The 27,955-nt window shown below is 40.1% G+C and overlaps 2 protein-coding genes across 9 annotated transcripts in view; one reads left to right on the forward strand and one right to left on the reverse strand.

The window, feature by feature from the left end:
• The window catches only part of CHLSN (cholesin), a 133,724-nt gene that overhangs the window by 37,955 nt on the left and 67,814 nt on the right, over positions 1 to 27,955 (reverse strand). The window lies entirely within an intron of this gene.
• Positions 1 to 27,955, forward strand: part of GPR146 (G protein-coupled receptor 146) — a 55,666-nt gene that overhangs the window by 3,431 nt on the left and 24,280 nt on the right. For 3 of the 6 annotated variants that reach the window (XR_012765570.1, XR_012765569.1, XM_075436143.1), the window contains exon 2: positions 22,478 to 22,519. Coding sequence is in view for 2 of the 6 variants with exons in the window: in XM_075436141.1 (XP_075292256.1) it covers positions 4,050 to 4,173; positions 22,478 to 22,519 (166 nt within the window). In the remaining 4 variants the exon portion in view is untranslated. Of the gene's footprint in view, positions 1 to 4,049; positions 4,174 to 22,477; positions 22,520 to 27,029; positions 27,900 to 27,955 lie in introns of those variants that run through there. The other 3 variants (XR_012765568.1, XM_075436141.1, XM_075436142.1) reach the window with 3 other exon arrangements.

Raw genomic sequence — 27,955 nt, forward strand, 5'->3', positions numbered from 1 at the left:
TAAATTTAGTTTGCTCAGTCTCAAACTGACAGCTTCTCTGCAACGTACCCATTCCGACTGAAAGATGGAATGTAATTAAACATACAGCTGGAGAAGCCATCTATGCGAAAGGCTAGTGAAGCAGAAGACTAATTATTAAATGAAAAATAAAGGGCTATCAATCCCTAGGAAAGGCAGTTTTCCTTATGATTCAAATAGGAATCCTTATGTTTTACTTAAGAATAAATTTTTTGTTAAAAACAAAAAAGCTATCAAAACCCCTAAAAAAACTCACACCCACAAGCTGTCACTACCTTCAGCTCCAGAGTTCAACAGGATGTGTAGCTACAAAAAGTTAATGTACTGGTACATATCCTTCACTTCCAAATCGTCTGTGTTCTTCCATTCAATTAAAAGAGAAAAAAAAAAAAAAACCCTCACCAAATTCCTACTCATTAATTTCTTGTTTAACAAAACTAGTATCACTGTACTTGACTCTGCTAAGACCTTTTTATAAAAAGTTAAATATTCCAGAATGTATTTCATACACACATCTATTTAAATATTCAACTGCACGTGCACGCGTATGCAGGAACATGCAATGATCAATTTGTGATGAACAGGACCCAAAAGGAGACATACAAGAAAATGGAGTGGGCAGGATTCATTTCTTTAGCAGGATGTGTTCACTTCACGACTTGAGAACCCTAAAACAGACGCGCACAGCAACACCCACAACACAAGCAGCCCCTCAACCGCCCTGCACGTTCATACCACGACAAATGAGCACAAGGGTGTCAACAGCCATGTCTGGGCGCTCGCTTTGCTTTACGATAGGATAGATGACTTGGGAGATAGAGAACTGGACCTGAAGTTTGGTTACAAAAAGAGAAACACCTTAACACAAACTAAGGAACGGATCTGATGGACACTACAGATCTTTGCATTTGACTTTATGTCCTGTGGTAACCAGAGATGGGTGACAGAGACCATGCCAATTACTTCCTGTGAAATTAATATTTGTGTAAATATATATAATTTCCATGACTAGACCTTTGAACACCTGTATGCAGAATCTGAACCCGTTTCAAGAAACAAGTCCTATAAAGTTTGTATCTCATCTCCAGTTCAGATCCCACCAAACATCATTCTCAGAAACGTTGTCTGAAGGAGACAGGTAAATGAGTAACGGCTTTAAGAGTTGGGATGAGCTACACAACCCAGCTTTCTTCCAGATCTGCCTGCTGCTCTGTCAGTCACAATGATCAAGCGCTAGCAGCACTGTCTCATTAAACATGACTGGGAGGAAGAAAGAATTTGAATATATTGCTTGTCAGTTTGAAATGGTCTCCTGAAAGTTTCTGAAGAAAATTCCATCCATTTTTTCAGCATTTTGAAAGTCTCTGAAATTAAAGCGCAATCCATTCCCAAATCCTGTTCATTTAGCAATGCTTTGCATGCTTGCTGTTCTTGTGAGCTCCCTGATAACTACTTGTCTATGATACCAACTCTTAAGCTCTCCAAATTCATCACACAGTGCTGGAACACTGAAATGACATCTGGTTTTTATAGCATCAGGTGTGCCCTCATTACGCTTTTGTGAGGCAGAGCAGAAAATTGAAAAACAATTATGATTTAAGACCCTAAATTAAAACCTGTCGACTGTTTAGTAAAAATGCTCCATAAAACCTGTTTGTATTTCAACAGCCCACACTGAAGAATATCATCATAAAACCAGCACAAAACAAGATGTTGGTGGTGCTTGCTTATTTTGGAATTAAGGCACCTAGCAAGTTACCCTAAAATAAAATTGTATTGATCTACATTTCAGTAATAAGTAGCTTACACATATTTATAACATAAATACTATAATTGATGTGGATTGAACTTTTAGCTCAAGTTAGTTTCCAAGCCAAGCTTTACATGCAGAAGTTTTACACCTTTGATAAAACAAGTATAAACACAACAGAAAACGGCAGTTGCCTGCGTAATTTTAAAGTTAAGTATAAAATAGAGTGGACAATTACAGATAGAATAACATGTGAAATTCAAGAAAGCACGGACCAACCCACAAACAGGAGGATTAAGTTTACCACATACCTGTTCTTTTACCAGGTATTTTTGCAGGGATCGCAGAAAGGAAAATTTTAAGGTAGGAACAGCAACTTCTTCACTGCAGACAGGGCAGCACAGCAAAAAGCCCTGGAGATGGTCATTAGAAAACACAGACTGGCAAAGGTAAACGTTCGAATTGACAGCGAAAGAAGAGTCAACATCTCCATAGCGCATACGGGATAATGGGTAGATGGGGATAGATTGCAAAGCTTGGAGAGTGAAGTAGTTTATGCTTGGCAGAAAAAAAGGAGAGCAAAGGAAGGGAGAGGTTAATAGCAAATGGAATGTCCATCTCAAGGGAAATTCTGCTCTTCAAGAAATTTTTTTTAAAATGTAACTAGTCTGCAAAAACGCCAAGATGTCAGAAATAATTTCTGAATGGCAACAGAAAAGCTTCCTATTTCTTTTTACTTGCAAACAATATAACATACTTTGAAACAGAAAAATTAAACTAAAATAAAAATTAAAGATTCTACCTTAACATGAGACATTTGGGTATTACGAAAGTGAAATGAGAAAGTAGTTATCATACTTCTCTGTTGAAGATTAAATTAAAAGTCAAGATGTTTGCTAAAAAACTTTAAATAAAATGCAATCTCCAAAAGAAAAAAGAAAATCAAGTTTGACAAAGAAATTTGCTCATTTTTTCCTTTACTTTTTTTAAAGTTTCTTTAGAAATGAGTATTTTCCCCTGGAATACTAGGAGCTAAAATCATACTGGAAGGTCGTAAGGTAGAAATGGAGAGATGACCCCTTGCCAGTGACGCAGGCAGCATGGTTACTGAAGTGTGCAGTAAAGGAGAACTGGGAGCACTGGAGAAGTTAGAGAGGCCAGGAAAATCACCACCTGCTTTCCCTTCAAGATAGCAAAGACAAAACCTTCTACTTCCTGCACCGGATTCTTCCAGATTCCCTCAAATAACTCTTCATTTATTCAATGCTTTCACAAAATCTGTCATTCACCCTTAAAAACTTCTATTAATTGACTCAAAAAACTCCAAACCAGTTTTGAAGCACGACCTTATCTCCCAATGTACATGACCAACCAGGCGTCCAGTAACAGTACGAGGTGCAAATCCATGATAAAACCCAACTTTCAAATTAGAAACAGGACCATGATTCATACTTTTCCTGGCTTTCAAAATGTTTACAACCAATTTTTTTTGTACTTCTACAGCCAGATCTTGCTATGATTAGAGCTGGGATACAACTGGAAATGAAAGATAATAACCTGATTCGTCAAACACTCTCGACAGCTTTCATGCCAGGAAGCGTGGTTCATGACGGCACTTTCAAGCCAAACTTTGAAACTCACCCAAAGTAACGTAAATTTAAACCAATTGTGGAACTTCTCTGCTTAAAAATTCCTAACTTTCAGGCACATGTTCAGCACAATACACCACAGAACTGCATTTCTGTCTTTCATACCGCACATATTCATTTTTACATACATAAAATCAAAAAGGGTTATAGCTCCTAAAGCCTCCAACTGGATAAACATTCCCAAACTATTTTGTTTTGTACACAATGTTCCACCTCAGCTCTTTTGCACATGTATGTGTCTGCCCCACGCAGCTGCAACGAGCACGGCCCAACGTGGCACACAGAGCCAAGAGCCACCGCTGCGGACATCCCACCCAGTGCCTCTGGCACTCCCTGTCCCTCGCAAGGAGCTCTTGGCTCAGGAAACACGGCGACAAAGCCTAAAGCCCCGCTGTGCTTGGCAAAACATGCACAACAGAGAGAGCTCCTCAACAAGGTGGAAACACTGATCAGAGATCAACACACACACATACAAAAAAACACCCCAAACACCTTAAAGAGTCAGCCATGATGCTGTTCAGTCCCCAAAGGCGATACAGCTCCTCTCTCCTTCTAGATTTGTCACATCACTATTTATATCATTTGATTAAGTACTTGGTATCTTAAATCCACCATACCTTAATGAACAATAGGAACAGAACATCTGGGCAGTACTCCAGAGTTTTCTGCACCCAGAACCAGCAGGAAGGCCACGAGGGATGACCCTCGCGCAGAATGACGACGGACCTGGCCCTACAGCTTCTGCGCAATGTCAAGGTGAGCTTGGCCACCAGAGGAATTCTGCAGGGGAGAAACACAGCGAGCAGAACTCCAAGTAGTAGGTGATGCAGTTTGCATTACATTTTTCAGCTCTCAGCTGGTAGTTATTTTACGGAATCTGAGAGATCAGAAAGGTACAACAAATACCGTGTTTTAACTACTACAATTAACATAACTAACAGTTCTGGTCTATGCTTTCTAATGTTTAGATGTATGATTCAATTCTAGTTGCGGTCAGGCCTTCTAAATTTCACGTATTTTTAAGAATCAGCGGAGCCTTCTATTACTACACTGCTAGGTTTGCCTTGGCCAAGGGTGAGATATTGTGGTTAGCAGACCTTATACGTTCGTTCATCTAACGACTAATCTGAGATGCAATTTCATAATTGCTTTGAAGATTCCTGCTGCTCCACAGAAGGTCATGGGACTTACTCTAATGACCAGTTGAAACAAGAACGGTGACATACACTGGAGAATTCAAACGGCCCACAAAATGGAGAGAAAAATATAAACTCTGCATATGGGAGGCCCTTGCTAGCAAAATATATAGAATGTTCTAGAGTTGACAGTTTTATAACTCTAAATGGTTTTGCAAATGAAATCCAAACAAAAGAGCAGAGATGTACTCTAAATCACTCAGCAATTGCTGCTTAGAAAAACCAGCAACCACTAACTCCAGCACACAAAAAGAGTTGCTTTAAGCAAGCTTAATGAATGGAAAAAATGTCAGGATTTTTTGTTGTTGTTCTTTCAGCTTTATTTTTCTATATTCTTGAATCTATACACATAATGATTCAGTTCACCCTGACAAATTTTGTATAACCAACTATCAATCACATCAATTTTTTAATATGTTGAGAGAAGTCAGATACCAAGTGATAAAATGAGTTCAGGCAGAGGGCATATGTTAAGCAGCTGTGAGTCCGTTTAAGCTGTCTATACGCCTAAAAGCTTAATGTCATTACACAGAGCTCTGATGTCTTCCTTTCCTGCCTTACACTAGAATATCCACATTACATATAATAGAAATTCCTAACTTACTGGAAGAAATATAGTCGCACAGTGACTGCAGCAGTACAAACAATGTGCTTATGAATTAGACGTAGTGTATTTTGCTTACAGTGAAAGATTACACAACCAAATACTTCTGTTTAGGCTCTAAAGAAAGCTTTACGTATGAATAAAAGAATCTCAGGTAATAGTTTCAGGAACAATTTAAACCTGCATAAGTTAGCACTGCTGCCAAGAGAGACACGCTCCATTTTCTCCCATCTCTTCTTGGGTTGGCACAAGTGTTTGTACAGTCTTGTAAACTCATCAGGGTTAAAATTACCTCTCTATCCCCCCCCAAAGATTACTTTAAAACCAAATCAGTTGCTTAATTCGATTCACTGTGAATATTTCCGCCAGCAAAAAGAGGAGGTGATAGAAAGGTGGAAGCAAGCGACTGTGCAGCTTCTGGGATCCCATTTTTTGCAGTCTCTGTCTGAAGACATCATTCCTTAAAATAAATACAAGTGTAAAATACGTAATGTAATAAATATAAGTCTAAAATACGTAATGTTGCTATGCGTATCCTACCTTTTACATATAGGGATGATGAACTTCAGCTTGCCAACTCTCAAATTATCACAGATCTTTCGGTATTTGCTGCTTTGTAGGAGTGCCAGGCATTGCGCAGTTTTGGGCTTTCCATTATTTCCCTCTAACTTAAAAATGACAGTAGAGACCTAATAAAGGCAGCAAACATAACTTTTGCTTCCGAGGGCCTGAACTCAGGCTGTTCCCAGGAAGCATGAGGGCACATCAGTCACCAAGAGTCTGGTTCGATTATCAAGACCAGTGACAACATCTCCAATGACCTCAGTCAGAGGCTGCGAAAAACTGGACAAAGGAGGCAGCAGGGAGTGGGAAATGTTTTAGTAAAAAGGAACAAGAAACTGAAGGGAGTCAGCAGGACTAACATTTGTATGCAGGAGGGAGAACTGAAAGCCCAAAGAGTAGGAGGATCTGGTGAGTGCACTGGAGGACACTGCGGGGCTGGAAGGGGGACCCTGGGGACAGACGGGGTAACACAAGGAGGGGAAAAAAAAAAGGTTGATGGACGTGCTAAACCACGTGAAATACCACAAAGGGAGAGTGCAGTGGAAGAAAGGGAAAAAAAGGCAAAAGTAAACACCTGAGAAAAGTGGGGGACATAAAACCCTTGAGCACATAAGTAATACGACTGGAATAGCTGCTGTTTGTCCATGTTTAGAGGGATGGTCAAGAGTGAAAACGGCATCTCCCCAGACGAGCCACAGGGCAGAGCAGGTGAACAGGAACACCTCCACAGGGAGAACAGGCAGCTCACCCCGCTCGCTGCTCATATATGGATGCTTAACTTTCAGTACGCAATCTGAGAACATCATCCAGAAGGCAGCTGCTGTTTCTCAAAGTTAAGCAAACCAGAAAGCAAACAACAACGAGGTGGTATTCTTAAATGTATGGCGCCCAATTTGTGATTTAACCCCAGACTACCAATAATGTATGCTTCATATTTTTATCATTCATAATGTGTCACGCAAGAATCAATCTATTGGGAATCCAGGGGAACCATTTTCCTTCTACACAGAGGGTGAGCATTTGCAATAGGTCTGTAATGACATGGACCAAATACCTTCACTAGATATTTGATAATTTTGAAAAATGTCTTTTTCTTGCAGACACAAGTAAATTTAAAAACCATCAACAGATAACCAGTACAGCAATTTATAAATTTTTATAGTGTACAGAACTCACATTACGACAATACTGAAAGCATTAGTATAGAAGAGAAGCCTCTCTGTTCTTCATCCTCTTAGGTGAGCTATTTGTTCAACTAACTTCTCCCTTTAGATGATGTTCTCTAGCTGCTAGAGCTGTTATTCCTTGAATCGCAGTGTTTAACTGTTCAGCATATACACTGACTTCCTGCCCATCAAAAACTCTGACGTCTAGCCAGGAAAAACAGCCAGGGAAACAGATAGACTCCAATTGGAGTGGTCAGGTTTTCTAGCCTTTTCAAATTATAACTGCAGGGAGATGCTGGTTAGCTTCATGCATTCTAGAATAAGTGAGAAAATCCCCTTCACTTCTACTTCTAAAAATTCACTTTTATTATTTAGCTAACTAAATTAAAAAATGCTACCATCTGATAATATTCCATACCTGTGACTTTATGAAGATATCTAATCTAATAAAGAAAATAAATTATCTTTACATACTATACAAATGCAAATACATGACAAGATGTGGTCAAGGCAGTTAAAGATAGAAGAGAACAAAATGTGTTGCCATCCTCTGTCCTACCCTTTGCATTTCCTCTTGGAGTTGCATGACACCTGAGGACACCATTCAGTTCAGCAATTGCTCAAAGCAACCAGCAGTAACCTGTTAAAAGTTAAACTCCAGCAGCCTTTTAAGAAGGCTCATGATCATGTAAATAGAACATGCAGTAATCACTGCAGTTTGTAACCTTTGTGTGAGGTTACACACAGTGACAACGCTCTCCAGCCAGCAGAACAGAGCAGACCAATCAAAAGTATCACCTGAGAATTTGAAATCTTATTGCAAAACCTTTAATTTCACAGAATCACAGAATGGTAGGGGTTGGAAGGGACCTCTGTGGGTCATCTAGTCCAACCCAATTTGGTCTGTTTAAAACTCTTAGTTACAGGAAGCATGCAAAAACGTATTTCACATGCCTATGTGTCTCTGAGTAGACTCATGTTATTAGCTATGTAGTAGAAAATATTACACTAACAGTGCGGAAAAGGAGTTCACAGCTTCTACTTTAAAAACAGGAAGGGGAATGGTATGTAATACCAATAATTTAAATACTACCAGGATCTTGAGGCACAGCCACTGAGACATGCAAGTCAAACACACCTCTCTCAAAAAAAAAAAAAAAAAGGAGTATTTCCACCCAGGACTATTTTTATTCAGCGTCAGGACAGAACACGGCTCTGCCTTCTGAACCCACCCACTGAGAAATGCGTTTATCTCAAAATCAAACTGATGTGCAACTATCAAGTTACCTTTTTGCCAAAAATACATAGCTAATATAAAAGTAACGCAGCGAACCAGTGTGTCTACAGAAGAAACAACTTAAATCTGACGCACTGTGCGCCTTTGTCATCAGCAACAGGTAAAAAAAAAATTAGTAAGAATTCCATAGTTTAGTTGTTTTGCGCATAACTAAAAACACAAAAAAAAGAAAAATCAGTAAACAAGCTAGCTTAGTAATTTTATTCATCTTACAACTTTGTTTTCTCATTTAAATGTTACATATAGGCATATGATACTGATCTCGCCCAATACCGACGGACGAACAAAACAATGTCATTTTAACTATTCTTTATATTTTCAGTTCCTTCAGAAAAAAAATTCCGCATTACCAGCATTAGACAGCACTACAGTTTGACTGGTCTTTCCCTAGTGAAACCACTAGAATTTTAACATACAACTGCGCTATTTTAACGTGAATGCACACAACAGCAAGAATTATCCGAGCTGCAAAGACGTTTGTCTGACTAATTTTCATCAGATGGGTCTTCTATTTTGACCAAAATACCTGGGGTCATTGGTACAGAAGTAATGACACAGAAGAGTGTTTAGGAACAAAATGTCTAATTCTTCAAACATTAGGTTAATTAGTTTTCTAAACCTAAACCAATATTTGATCAGTTGAACAAATATTTGCAATGCATTTGGCTAGTTATCTATTTAGGAAGAGAACAAATTTATTTACAGGGACTTTTGCCCCTTCGATCGCCAGAGAACAAAATTTAGATTGAGCTCACAAGCGCTTTTTTTTTTTTATCTGGTCTCAACTTAGACCCCTCCTGACAGATCATTGCTGTAAGGACACCAGTGGGAAATGGGGAATGCTTTAGGAATAGGAGGGCTTCAATAGCAAAGAACAGATATGCTGCAAGAACTGATATGGCAAAACACTCCTCACCTACTACTTCAATAAGCAGAGCTAGTTCAGGTACTAGTTTTAGCCTTAATTTAGGTACTAGTTTTACCCTTGAATTGGGTATTAAATATGAGCTGTTTTTCATTATGATTTCTGCTGTAAAAGTAACGTCTGGAGGAATCATGATGTCTTCCAGTCGCGTTCACAAGTAAAATCTGTCCTTTTGTGTAAAAGAAATGCTCAGCCTCTGTTCTTTGTAATTCCCTCCAAGCACACATATGACGTTTTCAGGCTGTCTCCACGTGTGCTGCTGATCTCTTTACCCACATGTCAGGGCAAAGAAGTTCAGAATCCGACGAATAACAAATTAAATTTGGTCTCAGACCAAACCTTGAGATCAACCTTTGCAGAGCAACAAGATGTCAGTAGAGACAGCTTTGGTAACCATCGCTGCGTGGAGGTGAGCCAGTGTGTGAGGACCCTGAGCAAGCCAGGGGCACGCAGAGATCAGGACGCGGTCCCTGCTCCTGGCCCACCACTGCTGGCTGCGGGAGAGGTGGCTCGGGGCTTTCTCCAGCTGGGTGGGGGAAGTTTCCCAGAGCAGAGAGACTCCACGTCCTCCCTGGCCATGTGCTCTGGTGCTTCAATATAGCAATAAACATTTTGCTCATATTCAGCTATAATGCCCTGTTGCGCTTTACCACCACCTCTCACATTCTCCCGCTGTGCACCTCAGCAAGGAGCCTGGCTCCAGCTTCTTGGTGAGCTCCTGGCAGGGAGGAGATTTGGCCAAAGTAGAAAAGGAATTATACATCATATTATTGCATTTTTATTCTACTAGAATTTTTTTATCCGGAATATTTAAATAAATATCCTTTTGAACAATACAGTACTCAACAAGTGAATATTTTAAGCACAAATCTATAATGTTTCCGGAAAAAATAAAGAAGCAGTTAATAACATGCCACTTGGGTACTCCAGAGGCATTATTAAAGTGCAGGTATATGTCACTGCTTGCTAAATTTTGAACCAGAGAACACCTAGCCTTACTCCAGTGGAATACATCACTGTACCATTTAGGTGAAAGGAACATTTGTCAGTAGAAACACGCACATTAAAATTCTGCCCCAAATTTATGACAGGCTGAAAAAGACAAAGTCTAAAGAAGCAAAAAGCACAATCATCTCAAGGTTTATCTTCAGTTTACAACTGGAAGTATGATCAAAAGACTGAAAAAGAGCTGTTAATTGCAAACGAATAATTCACCTAGAATGCCCTCTAAGCTACTCAGCCTATAAATATAGTAGAAATAAAAGCAGAAAAACAACTTTCCAATACTCTTACAAGCAACTGTCAAATTTTTTTAAGCATTTTTATCTATTCAAAGATGAGTAGATCTACTGCCAAACTGTTTATCTTTCCTTTTAAATAACAAAAACTGCTTTAAATCCCACATAGAGAGGCGTCAGAAACATAACCCATATAAAAGAGCAGACAGACCTCTAAAGGCTTTTGAAATCCTTCACCCATAATAAAAGCGTTAAAACTTTCATTACTTTCTTTTTAGCTTTTAAAATAAGGTTTGTATTTGGATTTCAACCAAATTAGGTTTAATGTTCCTGGTACTGTAACAATTTCAAACATTAATAATTTTCATAATTCTGTCCAAAACCTTTTAAATTGTCTGTCTTCCTTACAAAGTTACGCGGCTACAATAGGACACCAACAGCAGGTTCTCTGAAATATTTAAAAAGTTGCACTGAGGGAGATGCCATTTGTGAATTCTCCTTTAGCATATGTTCAGTACATACAGTTATTTTAGTGCTGTACAATAAATAATACGGCAACATATGCTTTCAACCCATCTGGAAGTCAGAAAAAGAGTCTTGTTTTGGCCAAAGTGCAAAAATTTATATGCAACAAACGTTGCAAATAGAAAGCCACAAAATCCATTACAAAGATAGAAAGTTTTGTAGCATTTCTGTGGCTCTTTCTCCAGACCGATAATCAGAATTAAAAAAACCCTAGACAATAAAACACCTAACTTGCTTGGTTAGCAGGGTCTTTTGCAGCTGTGTCTCCACCTCCCATGCTCGTCTGTACATAACAGCCAGCAACACGAGGAATAAGCTACAGCAGCACTTTAGTACCTTCATTAAAACAGAATTCACAATACAAAGGGCTCCATAATTAGTGGAAAGGGGATTTACGGTATCGGTACAGGCAGTACATTTTAAAGAGCTGTAGTAGTTCCACAGTGATTAACAACTTCTTGGGATAATTGTTCACAGAGTATTTGGCTCGTGGTGACTCTCAGGCAGTGATCTTGCAGAAATGAGTAATTAGAAACTATTACAATAAGACTGAGATGGCTCTGCCAGAACAAGCATTGAACATAGCCTCATCCTGCAGGAAGAAACGCTGGGTGAAGGTGTAAGTGGCACTCCCACCAGTTCTTCTGTAAACTCTTAGACAGAGACACCTTTGACAAAGCCACAAATACTCTTCCAGTGCTCGCGGGGACACGCTGGCATACACGCACGTGCCCGGCTGGTTCTGCAGTTGGTTGGTTATTTCATGTCCATGTCGAGCTGGGCAGGTACCACTGCGGGTGGGAAACTCTCCAAGGTTAGGACCAGGAACACTGGTCCTGGTGCACGAGGTAGGACAGGGCTTCTTGCTGTCTCTCACCAAGAGCAGTACTGTTCAGTTTTGGTAGTGCTGAGTACCGCCATACTGGCTGGTTCGAGGCTAGCGTTTCATATTGATGCCTGGATCATTTGGGAAGCTTTCGGTATGAGATGTCAGTGGGATCGCTGGCTTTGGCTTTCCATTTTTGCCTACTGAAGGAAGAGAACTCTCCAGTCACTCAAGCCCAGTACTCCTTTCTTCTCAGCTTTTGAGTGAAGTGAATTGAGAAGGGGGGAAGAAGTAAAATCACCTCTAGGGAAAACTTGTCATAATAATTCAGTTTTGAATGCTCACACAGCTCACATGGCTGACACAAAAATCACTCACAGCTGTGAGTAATTAAAAACCATAACTCAACAGATAAAAAGTGTTTGTAGGCAAAACCACAATGAGATCCTCCCCCGCAGTTTGTAAAACTGCCTAGTAAGGTCTGAACTTCTATATTTGCTCATATTATATCTGAAGGCATCTCAGTTCAAATGATTTCCTCCTCGTTCCCTGATTAAAGACAACATATGGGACCCGAAAGAAATGAGTCTCTCCAGAGCTGTAGAGTCATTGCACGTTCAGTACTGAATCACTACAGAACCCTTTAACAGGAACATTATTGCAATGCTGTGTCTAATGCAGACCCCAAAACTAAACTAAACTTGCTGTGCTATGCCCAAAAACTGCAACAAATACAACAAAAGAATTCATATGCTCTACAAAGAGGATCTCTGAAGGGTACTTGCACCGTGGGAGCCAGCTTATCACATACTGTTCCAGTCTGGAAGTTCAGAATGGACAGGAAACATTAGCATTCTTCTACTTTAAGAAAGAAAGAGAAAACAAAAATCTTGGAATACAACTACTCGTTCTCAGCACCGGATTTGTTATGCCAAGTCACCATAAACCCATATATCGCTGGTTACTGAAACACTGGTGGGTTAACACAGGGGAAAAAAATGCACTAAGAAAGTCAGAGTTTATCTATAATATTCTTGCAATGTGGATGACATAATGTAATAATTTGATTTTTTTCATTTTCAATATTATCTCTGATACAGTTTGTTCCTTTTGCTCTGACGTACAATATAAAATCCCCCAAATTCTAGAAATACATTTCTATTTTAATCTTCTTGTTGTTGCTATATTTTTTATTGCTTTATCAGGCCTTAAAATCCTAGGAATTCCCCTGCTCTGTCTGAAAGCAGAAAACTAAAACACTGTTACGTACACATGCAAAAAGGACATTTAGTATTCAATCCACTTAGCTGCAAAATCAAATGCACCCAATGGAACACAAAAAGGAATCAACATCAGGCATACATTTCAAACACATTACACAAGTGATCAAAGGAAAAAGGGAAGAAATCTAAAGTAAAGCTACTTGCATGACAGACTGTGAATAAGCTGTTGAGTCTCTTGAGTGGGATAAATATGTTTCAGACTGTGCCACTAATGTGACGTTTTAATGGTGTGAGAACTACAAACAAAACTTCTTAAGGATAGATAGTAAACGATGAAGCCTGCTACAACGTTTAAAGGCCCAAATCAACAAATACGTATCTTTCTTTTCCTGCCAAAAGTGGACATCGCACGAATCCTGGCGATGGATGCTACAGAGTTGAGAATGTTGTCACTTCTTCTGGACAATGAAACAAAGCCACAGCAACCAGCAGGAGAAGCAGCCAAGCTTAGCCACCATATTTGGGCACCACGATCCTATAAATACACACGCAGCGTCTAAACAAGGCTACAATTGTCATTCCCCTTGTAAGAAAATGATTAGTTGTACTACGCTAATAATATACTCTGAAATACCGAGGAATCAGAATCAATTTTCACATAACAATACCAGAATGTGATTCCACACTTCAGTAGTAACATTCTGCTGTAAATGTGCAACAAAGATGGGTGCAGCGAAGGCTCAGTAATACAGATCCAGAGAATTATGCAGCATCTAGTCCAATCCAGTTATCCGTGAGGGCAGGAGAGGAGGACATAGGAGGACACATACTGAGCTATGATGGCTCACGCTGATAAAGGAGCTGGCTGGAACTACTCCTCCTATGAGCTCATTACATACTGTGGGCATGATGCTATCGCAGAAGTGCTTAAAATGAAAGCCATCAACATAGATTCCTCCTATTTTGCTTGACTCTAAAAAAAAAAAAGAAATTATTTACACTGAAAGCTTGGTCTTCATATCATGAAGAGTACAATATACAAATATGTTATCACAAGAAAAGCATGTCACAATAAAAACCTCTTGATTTCATCTAATTTAAAAAGAGACAGAACTGAGCCAGTTTGATATACCATCATGACTCTGCTTTGTTTATCAACAAATACCATGTACTCCTGCATCTAATTCAATTTTAAGAATATATTATCTAGCAGTTTTATAATCATGATTGTTTTTACTACTGGAAATGATATAAACTGGGACAAGGATAACATTCAACATTACCAAAGAGAAGGCATCAGAGTTATGATTTCTAGGCACAAGTACTAATTGGATTGGAAGGCAAAGTTCAAGAAAACAGTAATACTGTTGTGTATTAACAGAAGGCCTGTTCTGCTCTGTAGTGCACTACCCAAGGCCATTTCCTTCCTTAATATTAAAATTCTAATCAGCCTTCATTTCATCTACAGAGATTTATGACCTAGCCCAAGTTCTGTGTATAGCTTTAGAAACAAACAGACCTGGAATATGAGACCCAGTATGCTACAAATTCTTAATTCAACTATAAAAATCTGTACATGCACAAGCAGAGAATGTGTAAAACATGCTGAGTTCCACACTGTGCAACACAGTGAGTAACTGCTGTAAACACTGCAAATGTCTTCGTCTCTAAATGCAGCTGTATTAATTACAGATTCGATGTTAAGATCCTAGATATGAAGCACTGAGGAAACTGGGCCCACTGTAGATGAAACGAAAATGGGTAACTACAATCACAAAAAGAAATTCTTTATAAATCTGTCTTAAGCGGTGCCTTCCAAACTGCGGGGCACTCGCTACAAGCAACGCGCCTGTTTTTCTAAGTGGCTTGTAAGCACTGCCAGAAAACCTGAGCATGTTCTCCCCAGTGCTGCCACTGTTAAAGTCGGTGCCTTTGGCAGGATCTGTGTTTGAGGACTCGCAGAATACTGAAAAATAAGCTGTTGCTTCTAAACAGAGAAAATGGTCAGCTCACTCAAATCCTTAGCCGGTTTTTTCTTTCACTCCCAAAGAGACACTTACTTCTCACTTGAATATCATATCTCAAAATTAAGCTAACAGCAAAGAAAAGGAAAAGGAAGTGTGGAAAACAGAACGAAAGCATGTTTACCCTGCAAGGTAAATCAGGGAAATGGCTAGAAGGGCAGAATTATTAATCTAAATGCTTCAGTCTCCAAACAAAATACTAAAACATCAAACTTGAGCTTCAAAGAGTAATAAAAAACCCTGAAGACCACATGTCTGAAGGTACGTGTCTAGCCTCCATGCCTCCACACAGCTCCAGAGTAGGTATTTGTGTCAAAACAAATGGGTGGGCCTCTGAGAACTGTGATGTAGCAATCTCAGCCACACTACTTCCTCCTTGTTGCAAAATCCGATCATAAGAACACGTGCAACCCATCTCCAGCCTCCGCATTCACAACCACTACAGCGCTCACCATCCTTTCTTCTGCCTGCCTTCTACAACCCTGACCTCCAGCAACGCCAGTTACTAATGAAGGACACAAAGACAGCTCTCCTGTTGCCATCTGTCCCAGCAGCAGGTTAGCTGAGGAATAATCCCATGCCGTCAGGCACACACCAGAACGGGAGGCAATGCAGACATCCCAGCTGCGGCTTCTCAGGAGGTGGTCACGTCCAGATGGGCCAGCTGCTCAGCACGAAAATGCCTGCGTCCAAACCCGCTAGCGAGCCAGGAGGCACATGCGTTCCCTCCTGGGGAGCTGCTTGGCCAGCAATAGTGCCAACAGCCCAACAGCAGCCGCTGCCTCTTAGCTGCCAGGAGGTTAGCGAGAGCACTCCTCCAGCTGTGAGCTCCGCAGGTCTGACTTAGCGTGAGAAACGTAAGCTTCATGTGTGCGAATACAAAGAAATTCCGACCAGCCTACAAGGCTGGGACATTGCACAAAATATAAAACAAGATGGGCTAAATCTTATGGTGCAGAACTAATTTTCAGCAATCATGGTCAAAAAGAATGGACAGTGGAGTGCATGAAACTGTTCCAGTTGGTCATGTAACTACTGCTAAGGAATTCAGCTCATGTCCCTGGGCAATAGCACTGCCTTCAGACACCAAAACCAGCTTTCAAATCTGGAATAGCTGTACTGTTTTACACCAAACTCAGAACCAGCATACAGCATCACCCTAGGAAAGAGGGAAATACGAGGAGGAAGAATCACAGAATCATAGCATGCTTTGGGTTGGAAGGGACCTTTAGAGGCCATCTAGCTCAACACCCCTGCAGTGAGCAGGGACATCTTCAGCCAGATCAGGTTGCTCAGAGCTCCGTCCAACCTGACCTTCAGTGTTTCCAGGGATGGGGCATCGACCACCTCTGGGCAACCTATGCCAGTGTTTCACCACCCTCATTGTAAAAGACGTCTTCCTTATATCCAGTCTAAATCTACCCTGCCTTAGATTAAAACCATTACCCCTTGTTCTGTCACAACAGGCCTTGCTAAAAAGATTGTCCCCCTCTTTACTAAAGGCCCCCTTTAAATACTGAAAGGCCGCAGTAAGGTCTCCCCAAGAAAAACCTCACTCCAGCCATGCAGTTTGGCAGCAAGTAGAATTGCCTAAACCCATCAAGTAAAATTGCATCTTAATTGTAAGGTCATTTTCAGTATTCGAATGCAATTTCCTCAACACTTCTCCACTCCCTAAGACACACCTGACAATTAAGTAGCAACTCTGCAGACGCCCTAGGTCTGCTCCGCCTGCGTGGTACCTGAACAGAAATCTGGGTTTGCAAAACTTCGCACCCTGTACGGGCTGTACAGGCAGGTGCTGCTGCGGCTACGGATATTTCAGTCAATTGTCAACAGTTCCGAAATATCTTTGCGCAAGTATCCCAGCCCTCGAACTTTCTGTTTAATCTCTCTGAGCATTTATTAATAAATGAGGAAATTTACAAAATACCACAACTGGCAATTAGAAAAAGTGAAAGTAAAGAACGTAATTAAGTTGTGACGTTTATAAACTTAATCGCAAAAGATTTCTAAAAATTAGAGCTTGTAAATCTTCATTTATGTAACGAGCAATGAAAAAACCCTCATAGGATACACCAGTGATTTAGACTGACCTTCGGTGACGGGGTACACATGCAGCCCCTCCTCTTGGGTGATTTTCAGTTTTTTCTGTTGTATCTCAGTTGTTTTAATAAAGGCAGGTTTTTGCAGTTTATTTGTTCGTTTTTTTAAACAGGCTACAGCCATAGCAAAGACTATTTTTTAATGGTTTTTTTTTTTAATTTTACATTTTTAAATCATGCCATCAAATATCTTCAGAAAGGATGTGACACCGCATTTATTCTGCCTACTTACTCTGGATTAGGTTACTCTTAAAAAACAATTAGAAAAACAACAACAAATAATCCCCTGCTTAACTGATAAGCACATAAATTTCAACAGGAGACAGAATGCCAAAAAGCACAGGGAGTTGAGAGGAGCTGACACACATTGTACATACGAATCTAGAACTGAAAAGTTTAGTGCCATATGAAAGTTGTTGAGTTATAGAAATATTAATTTCTCTGACAAGTTGCATGCAAAGGCACTAAACTGACACTAATATTTGCAGTGGCTTTATTTCTGGAGAGTAGACATACGTGGGGTAGAACACAGTAGCAAAGGCAGCAAGCATCTGCCACCCTCACATACAGCCTGAGTGACTACAAATCTCACATTTGTGCCTACCTATGTGTACTGTAATCTAGCATAAAAATATTAATTGAGAAGCATACCAAGTTAGGCTTGTCAGCCCTCATATTTTCTGGTGATTTGAAGAAGGCCAGAGAATATGATAAGCATCTTTACAAATCCAGTCGGCTTTACTTCAAATCCAAACACTTGTTTCTCAGCTGCACAAGGACAGGAGCCCAACTGCAAAGCCAACCCAGTTCTGCTCATCATCCTCCGTTACGAAACCTGCCTGCAGCAACAGTTTTTTGGGAGTTCGCTGTCCTTCACTGAAATACTATACAACATGCAATTATTTTTGCAAGAAATTATTTTTGCATCAGAGCTACATTTATCTTAGGGACAATCTATCATTTTTTATTAAAATAAAAACTTTTATTCTTTTTAAGTTTATGCTAGTGAAGTATTTTCATTGGCACTCATGAGTTAAAAATTACTTCAGGTTTCTTTGCAGGTTTTTTTTTTCCTTTTTAAATCAAGCTGGTAAGTACTCGACATTTACCAGTGCAAATCAGCTTAAATTGCTGAGGAGCTAAAACTTGGAGTGAACAACAGTATTTTCAAAACAAATACATCAAGTTAAAGCAAGGGCAGTTGTGGTTCATCTGAATCATATGGCTCCAGATTTCGAATCTAAGCTGAGGAAATAGAGGTTATGACATCCTGCAGCTGGGACAAGTAGTGTTCATAAAGCAGCGTTAAATCAAGACCACTTGGCCAGTTCAGGCAGTTGCTTGTGTGGAAGTGAAAGATCCCATGAGAGCATTAAAAAAAAAAAAAAAAAAAAAGAAAGGTTTTGGTGTCCTAGCCAAACCCCCCTTCCTTCACTTCATGCTACCAGGGACTAAGTTTCTTCAGAGCAAACGACTGTGGAAGGTTGCTGCCAAGTAACTGCTATGGATTTATTTACATCCAATCACAGAGAACAGGAATTAAACACTTTGCAAAATACACGGGCGAGTTAATTACAAAAGGTCTTCCCGTGCTCCGCAAATGCCAGGTGACTGAGCCTGCCGCCTGGTAGGTGAGCTGTCAGACACAGCGGGTAGGCGGTTCGAGTCACCCCAGGGCTCCGCAAACGCTGCTCTCAACGCAAGGACAGATGCAGGGGCAGGGAGAAGCAGCTGGGAGCTTTAGCAAGGCAGCGGGACTCAGGCTGGCAGCAGGGGCACAGGCAGGTAAGACTTTTCATTCAGTCTGGGAAACTCTGGACAGAAAAAATGATCGGCTCTAGAAACGTATTTTCCAGTCTCCCATTCACTAGCATTTCAAAATCCATTTATTGATACACTAAGCATTGATAAAATACTTGAGAGTTGACATTTTCATTTGGAATAGATGAAAAAAGTTTGCTTTCTAAATTTTGTGAGACAATGCTGGTGGCTGAAGCAGAGGGACCATGCACTGCATCCCTGAACACCAGAATAACCCTGCCTATAGCTTTTTTTTTTTTTTTTAAAGCCGGGAGGAAGCATGAAACAGTAGTACTGATTGGAGACTTTGACAACACTATCTGGATGCCAATGTCATGCTGTGTAAACATGTGGATCCATTAGACAATTGTTGGAAGCAGCGAATTCTAAATTTGATCTAGTGATAGGACTCATGCTGTTTGGAAAAAAAAACAACACATGGGGTTGCAAAACCACACAAGGAAAACATTTCAGACTTGTTAAAAAACGTACAATGTGAACAATGATGAATTGGACAGCCTACAGACCTCAGCCTTTGGAGAGCCTTGACGGACAGAAAAAAAAAAAGACCTGGACTCCGGGCTCTCAAACTGCTAAATATGTGCATATAATGTATTCCAATCTGTAAGGATTAAACCGTTTTCATAGACAAAAAAATTATATTCACATGCAGAACATAAAAGATCTTCCTTGGTCAAAGACAATCTGAAACAACGATTTGTATCTGCTTCCACATTTCTAGTGCGCACTACTGCCTGAAGTAATGAAACAATTTTAGTGAAGCCTGAGCTCTACGGTGTCCCCAGCAAGGCTGGTCGGGGAAGGGAGTGGTGGTGAACTGCCTTCCTCTGGCTTGTGCTGGCAACACAACACTTTTTGCTTTACAGTACTTAATGGTCCAAAACACACATTGAAATTAACTCCTTCATTAGTTCTACAGCTGCTACTCCTTATCTCTCTCATTTTTCTTCATTACAGCATTGCAAAATTTTATGTTGTGATTCACAATTATATACGATTAATACAATATATGATTTGTATTTGTTAGCATATAAAACACAGGCCTCACGAATAAAATTATACATTACATATGACATTTGAAAACGTACTTCATTCTTCAAGCTATCTAGAAATACTATGCTCGTTCTGTCCATGCTACAACTTCATTTCAAACTGATTAACCACCTTTTTACTCCACTCCAATTGCTTACATTAAAAAACAAAAAACAGTGGGTTCAGCTCCCAGCACAACTGCAAACCCACTTTAAGGCTGTCCCTACCAAACTTGGTACTCACCTCCACAGTCTCACAGACGTGAAGAGCAGTGTGTACAGCTCAGCATCTCAGTTACGATTCGTGTTGTGGTTTAATTATTCCTGAAACACTGTTTACTACATAAACAAAACCGTACTTCAACAAGGACTGGAAAGCAAGAAAATCAAACCAATCCAGCAGAGCTGCTGAGTCGCTAAGGAGGAAGGCAACGAGATGCACGTTATCCTTGTGAACCCGGAGCAGGCCAGCAGTAGCAAAGCAAGCTTCGGTGACTGCTGGGTGACTGCTGTGGACAGAACCTTTCTCCAATCCACTCGAGAGAGCTCCGTCAGCACATGGCAGCGCTCCTCCAACCACAGATCTGAGCATTGCACCTTGCCATGCGCATAAATAAGTTTGTGCAACTTCGCCAGCTGAATTCAATGACAATCCACATGTCTAATGCTAGTCATACCCATACATACGTGGATATGAGGCCACAGGCCACAACTAAGGCGCTGCAGGACGGCGTTAGTCAGCAGAAGCCATCTCCTACAATCTGTCCCTACATGGCTGAAGCTCCCAAGCTCCAGAATGCATTACAGCTCTTCCACAGGTTATCAGCCAGGCCTTTTCACATCCACCAGTTTAGCCAGCTAAATCCTCCTTCCCACCTAACACACACAGAGGAAAAGCGCTCTCCACGTCCATTTTCTGCTCTAATGCACCGGGCAGCTGTCCTGCTAGGTCCTTGAACTCAACTTAAATTAGTGTGAAAGTATAAACAGAAGATCTGCTCTTTCTTTGCATGACTTTGTGGCACATTTATTTCTGCGTTGGAGAAGAGGCCAGCCAGAGACTGCAAACAGACAGCCGCTGCAGCATAGTTTTAAGACCCGTAGAGTTGGTGTTAGGTGATTTCCACCTGTGTGACACATTACAAATACACATCAGCCATGGAAACCCCTTTCTCCTAAGATCAAGAGCACACAATAATAACAGTTTGTCCTTCTATTTACTATACTTCATCAAATTATGAAACTAAAATTGCAAGCAAAATTCTGGTTGCACTGGGTATTTTTCTTGTGTCCTTAAACACGAGCCACAACACGTGAAACAGAGGACGAAAAGAGGCCAAGCGGAGCAGGGGAGCTGGGTAGCTCTGGCTGTAACGCGTGGTAGTAAAGATCAGAACCAGTGCTAGCAACAGAGAAAAGGAGAAGGAAAAATGTATCCCAGAAAGAGATCAGATCTTTTACAGACCATTACCACACCTCTCAATAAAACTTTAATATAAAAAGAATGGAGTGGCACAGGCTGCTATCTTAATCCATTTTTTCCCAAATAAAGTATTCTGCTTTCCTCAAAATTCAGTCATAATTAAGTACTCGAACTAGTTAATCATTCTTTTCAGGGGAAAATCCATCTTTGATACTGTGGGGACAATCTATTCTTTAAAGTTATCTTGCTCTCCAAATATTACCATTCAATCATTTACCTAAGCTAAAAAACTTAAAACCTCTTTAATGCCTGTATCTATGTGTAGAGGGTTTTGTTTACTGGTTTTTTGTTTTGTTTTTTACTATAAGACATAGGGAAATTAGTGCTTTACTTCATTTTTCTTCTCCTTTAGGTAAGTTACATCTGCATATTGAAATGCTGGTTACACATTTTGAGCACTCAGATGTATTATACTTTTGCTTTTATAATTTAATAAAATATACTTGCTCTCCATATTTTTTTCCCCCACAGTGTGCAAAGGAGCAAATATATAATCAGTAACCAAAGCGAATTAGCGTACACGGTATGCCAAAACCACTACTTTTTCCAATAACAAAGCAAACTGGCATTTAGCATAGTATCATATTACACGACAAATATTTCATACTGGGACTGTTACGTGTCAGTGTTAACCCACCAAGCATGACATCTTCAACGAGGAGAAGGAAGCTGAGTTTCTATTTTTAGATCAATATACAGCTTTTTTTCGAGAACCTCAATTCACCTCACAAATGTAAATAAAACCATCAACACCGGTGTGATACATTAATTCTGTAAACTTTTCAGCTACAGTCAAGTCGGTACATGGAGCAGTTCAACACCAAACATCATAAGCAATCACGTTACAGATTTCCTAATCACCGGATAGAAACCTTGTGTATTGTAAATGCTACACAGAGCACGGTACAGTGAGACATAAGACAAAAAATTGAATGATCTGTATTTATCAGAATTTATTAAACTTTCTTTTAATTTCTTTCAACAAACCAACAAGTGCTTCACCCTTTCTTTTTTTTCTTTTTTTTCTCCCAGGGGCTCAGTCTCAGACGGACATTCTCCTGGGCTGCACCTCACGTAAGTACAGCTGTAGCAATACAGTGTGACTATTACTGTTTAATTCATCAATGTACAACAGGGAAAATAGTTACCAAAACTGGGACTTCTAGACCTGCTATTTACTACTGTGCAAAGGTACTGGAAAATTTATTTCCTCACTGAAGAGTTAACGAAGGCAAGCAATATTTACTCCCCGATCATTCTCCTTCTCAAAGCTCACAAACCAGCCACGTAAGTAGGCTCTTAGAAGGATAGATTCAATTTACTACACCTTTATAGGTTAGTGAAATTTGGACTTCATGGAAGTGTCCCATGATCCTGAAGCACTCCAGGGCTCCTTGCCCGGCAGAGGAACCTCTGTCATCCAGAGGAACTGCAGAAACATCAGCACTCAGAGGGTTTAATTGGCATCAATCATCTCTGCAAACTGCCCGCCAAAGCATGGGAAGAAGGAATGGCGGCTGCGATGCTCTCCCCAGCATCTCTACCCATGGGCCATGATGGCAGTTAAAACTGCCTGAAAGCCCATAGCCCACGTCAAAGATTTTCATACATTGACCAGGGCCAATCAAGGAGAAGGGAAGGCAAAGCCAACACCTCGTCATATCCACCAGTTCAACTACTTCAACCCTCCTTCCCACCAAGGTAGCTCAGGCCAGCTCTGCAGGAAAGGTGCACCTTTAAGAAAGCCAAACAATTAAAAGGCAAGAGACACAAAACTCCACCTTCTTTAAATGGCCAATACCATTCATCGGCGCAGTGATGGTGGAGATGCCATCAATACTCTGAGGGTGCATTTGCGTGCAGCCTGAAGAACGTGCTGGAGTGCAAAGGCTGAAGCCTGCTCAGAGTGCTGGGGAGCAGGTGAGCTGTTCACCCTGCTCTAGGCTAATGCGCAAAGGACTAGAAGCCAGGAACTATTTAATGTTAATACCAGCTCTGCCAGTACCAAGTGCTGTTCAGTCGCTCTCGGCAAGTCACTTCATCTTTTTCATGTTCTCCTATGTGCAATGAATGCCACATCTTTGTGCCCAGTGCCCATCTCCCCGGTGTTTCATTTCCAATTTAATATTCTAGTCATAAATGCACCGCCTCCTTTTTACTTTGATACACTACAGTCAGTATCAATAGCCAACACTTCTTAAAAAATTATTTCCAACTATTGTGAAACAGGAGCTGAATGTTTATGGAGCAGTTATTTTTTATGTCAGTTTACCATAGTGCCTCTTTAGCCACAAGCTTACGGCCAGAGGCCCCAAGGCATTTTCGGGAATGGAAACTTTTTGAGTTCAGCTCTCAACAAATTTCCAGCCTGCAGTATGTTTTTCATTAGTCTACATGGTGTTATAATAAATGATGCACTTCCTCTTTCATTTTATGATTTTTTTAAACATGCAACAATTTTTCTGTGTCTGTTTTCTATTAGTTTCAATGTACTTAACCACACTAATCTTAGAGTCTATGTATAAAGACAGAAAGGATATATTAAGGTATCAGCTATAGCAAGACAAGCTTCTAGTTTAAATTCTTCACTGAAGGCCGATCATACACCTATTATATGTATGCAGCTTCATGGACAGGCATCCTGTTAGGTGCCATTGGTAAAAAAAAAAAAAAATAAATTAGAAGTCCATTATCCTAAAACCTGAAGTTGGCCTAGAAAAGACTCCTCTAAGGTATACACCTGCAAGACACTCAACTAAAAAAGTTTAATCCCAGTTGCCAGATACAAAACATCTGAAAACCTCCCTAAGCCTCCACAAAGCAGATTTATAAAGAGTCTTTTTTTGCATAAAGACCAACCTGATACTTCTTTGTATAGTTTTAGCCCCCAATACAAGAAAGCTTCCAATAAACTGGAGCAACTTGAATGGAGGGACACCAAGATAGCCGGGAGGGCAGGAACACGTGCCCTGTGATGAGAGGTTGAGGGCACTGGGCTTCCTCAGGCTGGAGAAGAGACGGTTTTGGGTGGACCTAACAACCACCGTATTGTACCTACAAAAGGCTTAGTGAGAAGAGACTGATTGAGGCTCTTATAATGATGCATGGTGGGATGAAAAAAGGCAATGGACATAAGTTGAAAAACAGGTGGATTACAACATATAAGGAAATACATATATATATATTTTACCATTAGGACACTCAAGCCTTGGAACAGGTTGTCCAGAGGTTGCACAGTCTCTATCCTCAGACGTTTTCAGGATCTGGTCTGACCTCATAGCTGATCCTGCTTTGAGCAGGAATTTGGATAGATAATTTGGATAGATGACCTCCTGAGGTCCCTTCCAACCTGAATTGTTCTGTGATTGATTCAGTCCAGTAAAAAATAGTTCAGATTTTAAATACCAGAAACAGAATGCATCCAGAATTTATGCAAACAGTCTTTTTTCTTCTCCCTGCTACCTATTATAATCATACACATACTGGTTTGCTAATACTGTGGTGCAATAAATTTTTTAAATAATCATAGCAAAACAGCTGTTAAATGATAGCATTTAACCTCAGGTTCTCAATTTCTTAACTGAAATCTTAACTGAAATCTTTCACTGGTGACTATAGCTTTCTGAAGGAAAGTTCAGACAGGAGAAGAGGGCGAATAAAAATTCACCTTAACAAGTTTTGACATGCAATGACAACAGCCATCAATAAACTTCATAGTGAAATATCTGTGCCACAGTTAAAAAACCTTCTTTTTTTTTTTTAAGTTACCTCAGCTGTCTTTCCCTGAATGAAGCTTGTAGAGATGCCAGGTCTAATCCTTCCTAAGGTGAAGTACCATGATCCTTTGATTGCCACATTGGATTCTTTGTATCGTCGTATAAATTTGCCCTGGCTAGTACAAACGTACTTACAAACAGCAGGCAACAGCGACCCAAACAACATCCCAAGCATTTTAAAACTAGCAACATAAACAAATCATAGTACAAGGGGAAAAGAAAGCTTCTAAAAAACCCAAAGCCCAAACACCTAACATTTCAGAATTTAAGTCTCCATCCTAAGAGCACAACTACCCACATTTAAATCAAGCCAAAGTTCTTTGCACCCTCTTGTCTTACCCAAAACTAGTTTGGTCAGCTCTGCAGGCGGTCAAAAACAAATGCCTTTAACATTGTACTCTCAAACATCAGCTCTGAAATGTTGTGAAGGAATGTTCATCTCCTTTCTGGACACATTTCCACACACCTTTGCTAGTAATTTAACTCAACACATGCACAACACAGACACTGCAGTGGTTCAAGATAGACAAGACGAGCATGTCAAAAGGGTCACACGCTGCTAAGCTCCTGCAAGCCAAGCTCACTGCGTGTACTGGGGATTCTCTTGCACCGCCCATCCACCCCATGGCCTGGTACACGTGCCACCACCCCATCCAGAGCCATGCCAGGGGCTCCTCTCATTATCCACATCTCCTTCACAATTTACTCCTCTCCATTTATCACCTGGAGCTTACGTCTCCAGCTTGCTCCTAATCTCCTCCCTGCTGCCTGCTAATATCTACGTCCCCTTCCTACTCACTTCTGTATTATTATAAACCTTCATTCTCTCTCTCCCTGCCAGCTTCCTTCCTCTCACAAATGAAGGGCTCTGTTGATCCCTCCCTTACGAAGTTTCTGTCTCATTTCCTGCCAGAGGAGGCCATGTTCATTTTGCAAAAAGAATCGTTACTAATGTTTTCTACTTGGGAGAGAGGTTGAAGTTCTCAGCCAACATGCTAAACTTGATTGTGAGGACAGCAGAGGTGAGATCAGACATACTATTCTCCTGGAAATCGTTACAGATGCCACCAGTGGGTAGGGATAACTGAAACTATGGATCTGCAGAAACTGAAGAGGCTGCTCTTTCTTCTTCTTTTTCTCTCAGTAGCTAAAATTGATGCTTATTGTCACGTACTGTCACGTACCATCCCCAGCTGTCAAAAAAAAAAACCAAACAAGAAAATACAAGATTGTCTACACATTTGTTTCAGGAACACTGGGGGGGGGGTCTTTTGGAGGAGAAAAGCCGAGAGAATTGAGAAAGGGAGTGTGAAACAACATCAGTGAACATTAACTAAAGTCTTCAAGACATTTTACCCCAGAAAAACTTACAGAGTTGGGAAATACACAGACAATACCTCTCTTTACGCAGTACACACATATGGAAATACAAACAGTATTTCCCGTGGTGACCCTTCCAAGGAGGAGCAATGCTCCACTAGTTGATACACACACTTTTTGTAAGATAGTCTTCTTCTGTAATTTCCTTCTATACATAATTTTTAATAAGAATGTATTCCCAGGGGCTGACAGTATCAGGAAATCTAGGCTATGCCAACAAGAAGGGATTCCAGTCAAACATCATCACGTCTAGCATGCTGTTTCATTTACAAATCTTTGATTTCCAAATGAATGGCAGTTCAAAGTACACATTAAATACAGATACTTTCTGCTTATGAATGTAGAGATTGTTAGAGATTAAGTTACTTTTTAATTAAAGACTTAAGCAGGTGTCAGTTCGTGATACTCTTTGAATTTGGTTTAAACAGATCCATGTTCCATGATTACCCAGCAGCGCGCTTTAAATACAAGCAGAATCAAAGAAAGTTTCCCAAACAAAGCGAAGGAAAGCTACGCTGTCGGAAGGTTTGAAGTTTGGTACTACTCATCTGTCATGTACGGAACATCATATATTTAGTTGGAAAAAGCATTCAAAAGCACTTCAAAAATAAACAAAAGCACTGCAAACAGCCTTACAAGACAGAACCCCAGGCCACATCAGACCTATTAATTTCAGTGGGGTTTTGTTCTACCTCTATATATGCATCTAACTATCCAAAGTTAATTTGCAGTATCAAGGCCTAAAACAGGTAATTTAAAAGCATTCTGGACTCAAATAATCAGAGCTTTAAACATGGAAATGGAATTACTTCCAAGTAATTATTCTCTCAGCATCATACTTCAGAGTGATAGCAATATGAAGAGTACCCTGTTTCCTCATTACTCAAAGGTTATTTTCTTTTTTTAAAGGAAATGCAAAGATTAATCTAATGCCATCTGATAAAAATACCTTAATATTTACCTCCATATTTTGTTGTAATACATACTGAATTCAAATGAAGTGATTCCAAAATTATCCTGGATGCTTCTCATTTCAAGATGTTAAATATTGGCTCTTATAAATCTCCATTACACATTGTCTGACAATATTTGCTGCTCTGGACTACATGGACTGACTTTTAATTCTTACAGAGGTCGTGATAATAAAGTTTGTAGAAGTTGGTCACGGGTGACATTTTAGAATTTCATACTTATTACAAGTCCCTCCTTTCCAGGTCTAGTTTCACATAAAGTAAGTGTAAAAAATGGTTAGAACTGCCAAATGCATAAATTCTCTTGATCCTTTTTACCTCTTACATCACCAGTAACAGCTACCCTCAAACTGGTCTCCTAATCATCCTTAGAAAAACGGCAC

This window comes from Opisthocomus hoazin, chromosome 15 (assembly GCF_030867145.1).
Source record: "Opisthocomus hoazin isolate bOpiHoa1 chromosome 15, bOpiHoa1.hap1, whole genome shotgun sequence".
NCBI classification, from domain to species: Eukaryota; Metazoa; Chordata; class Aves; order Opisthocomiformes; family Opisthocomidae; genus Opisthocomus; species Opisthocomus hoazin.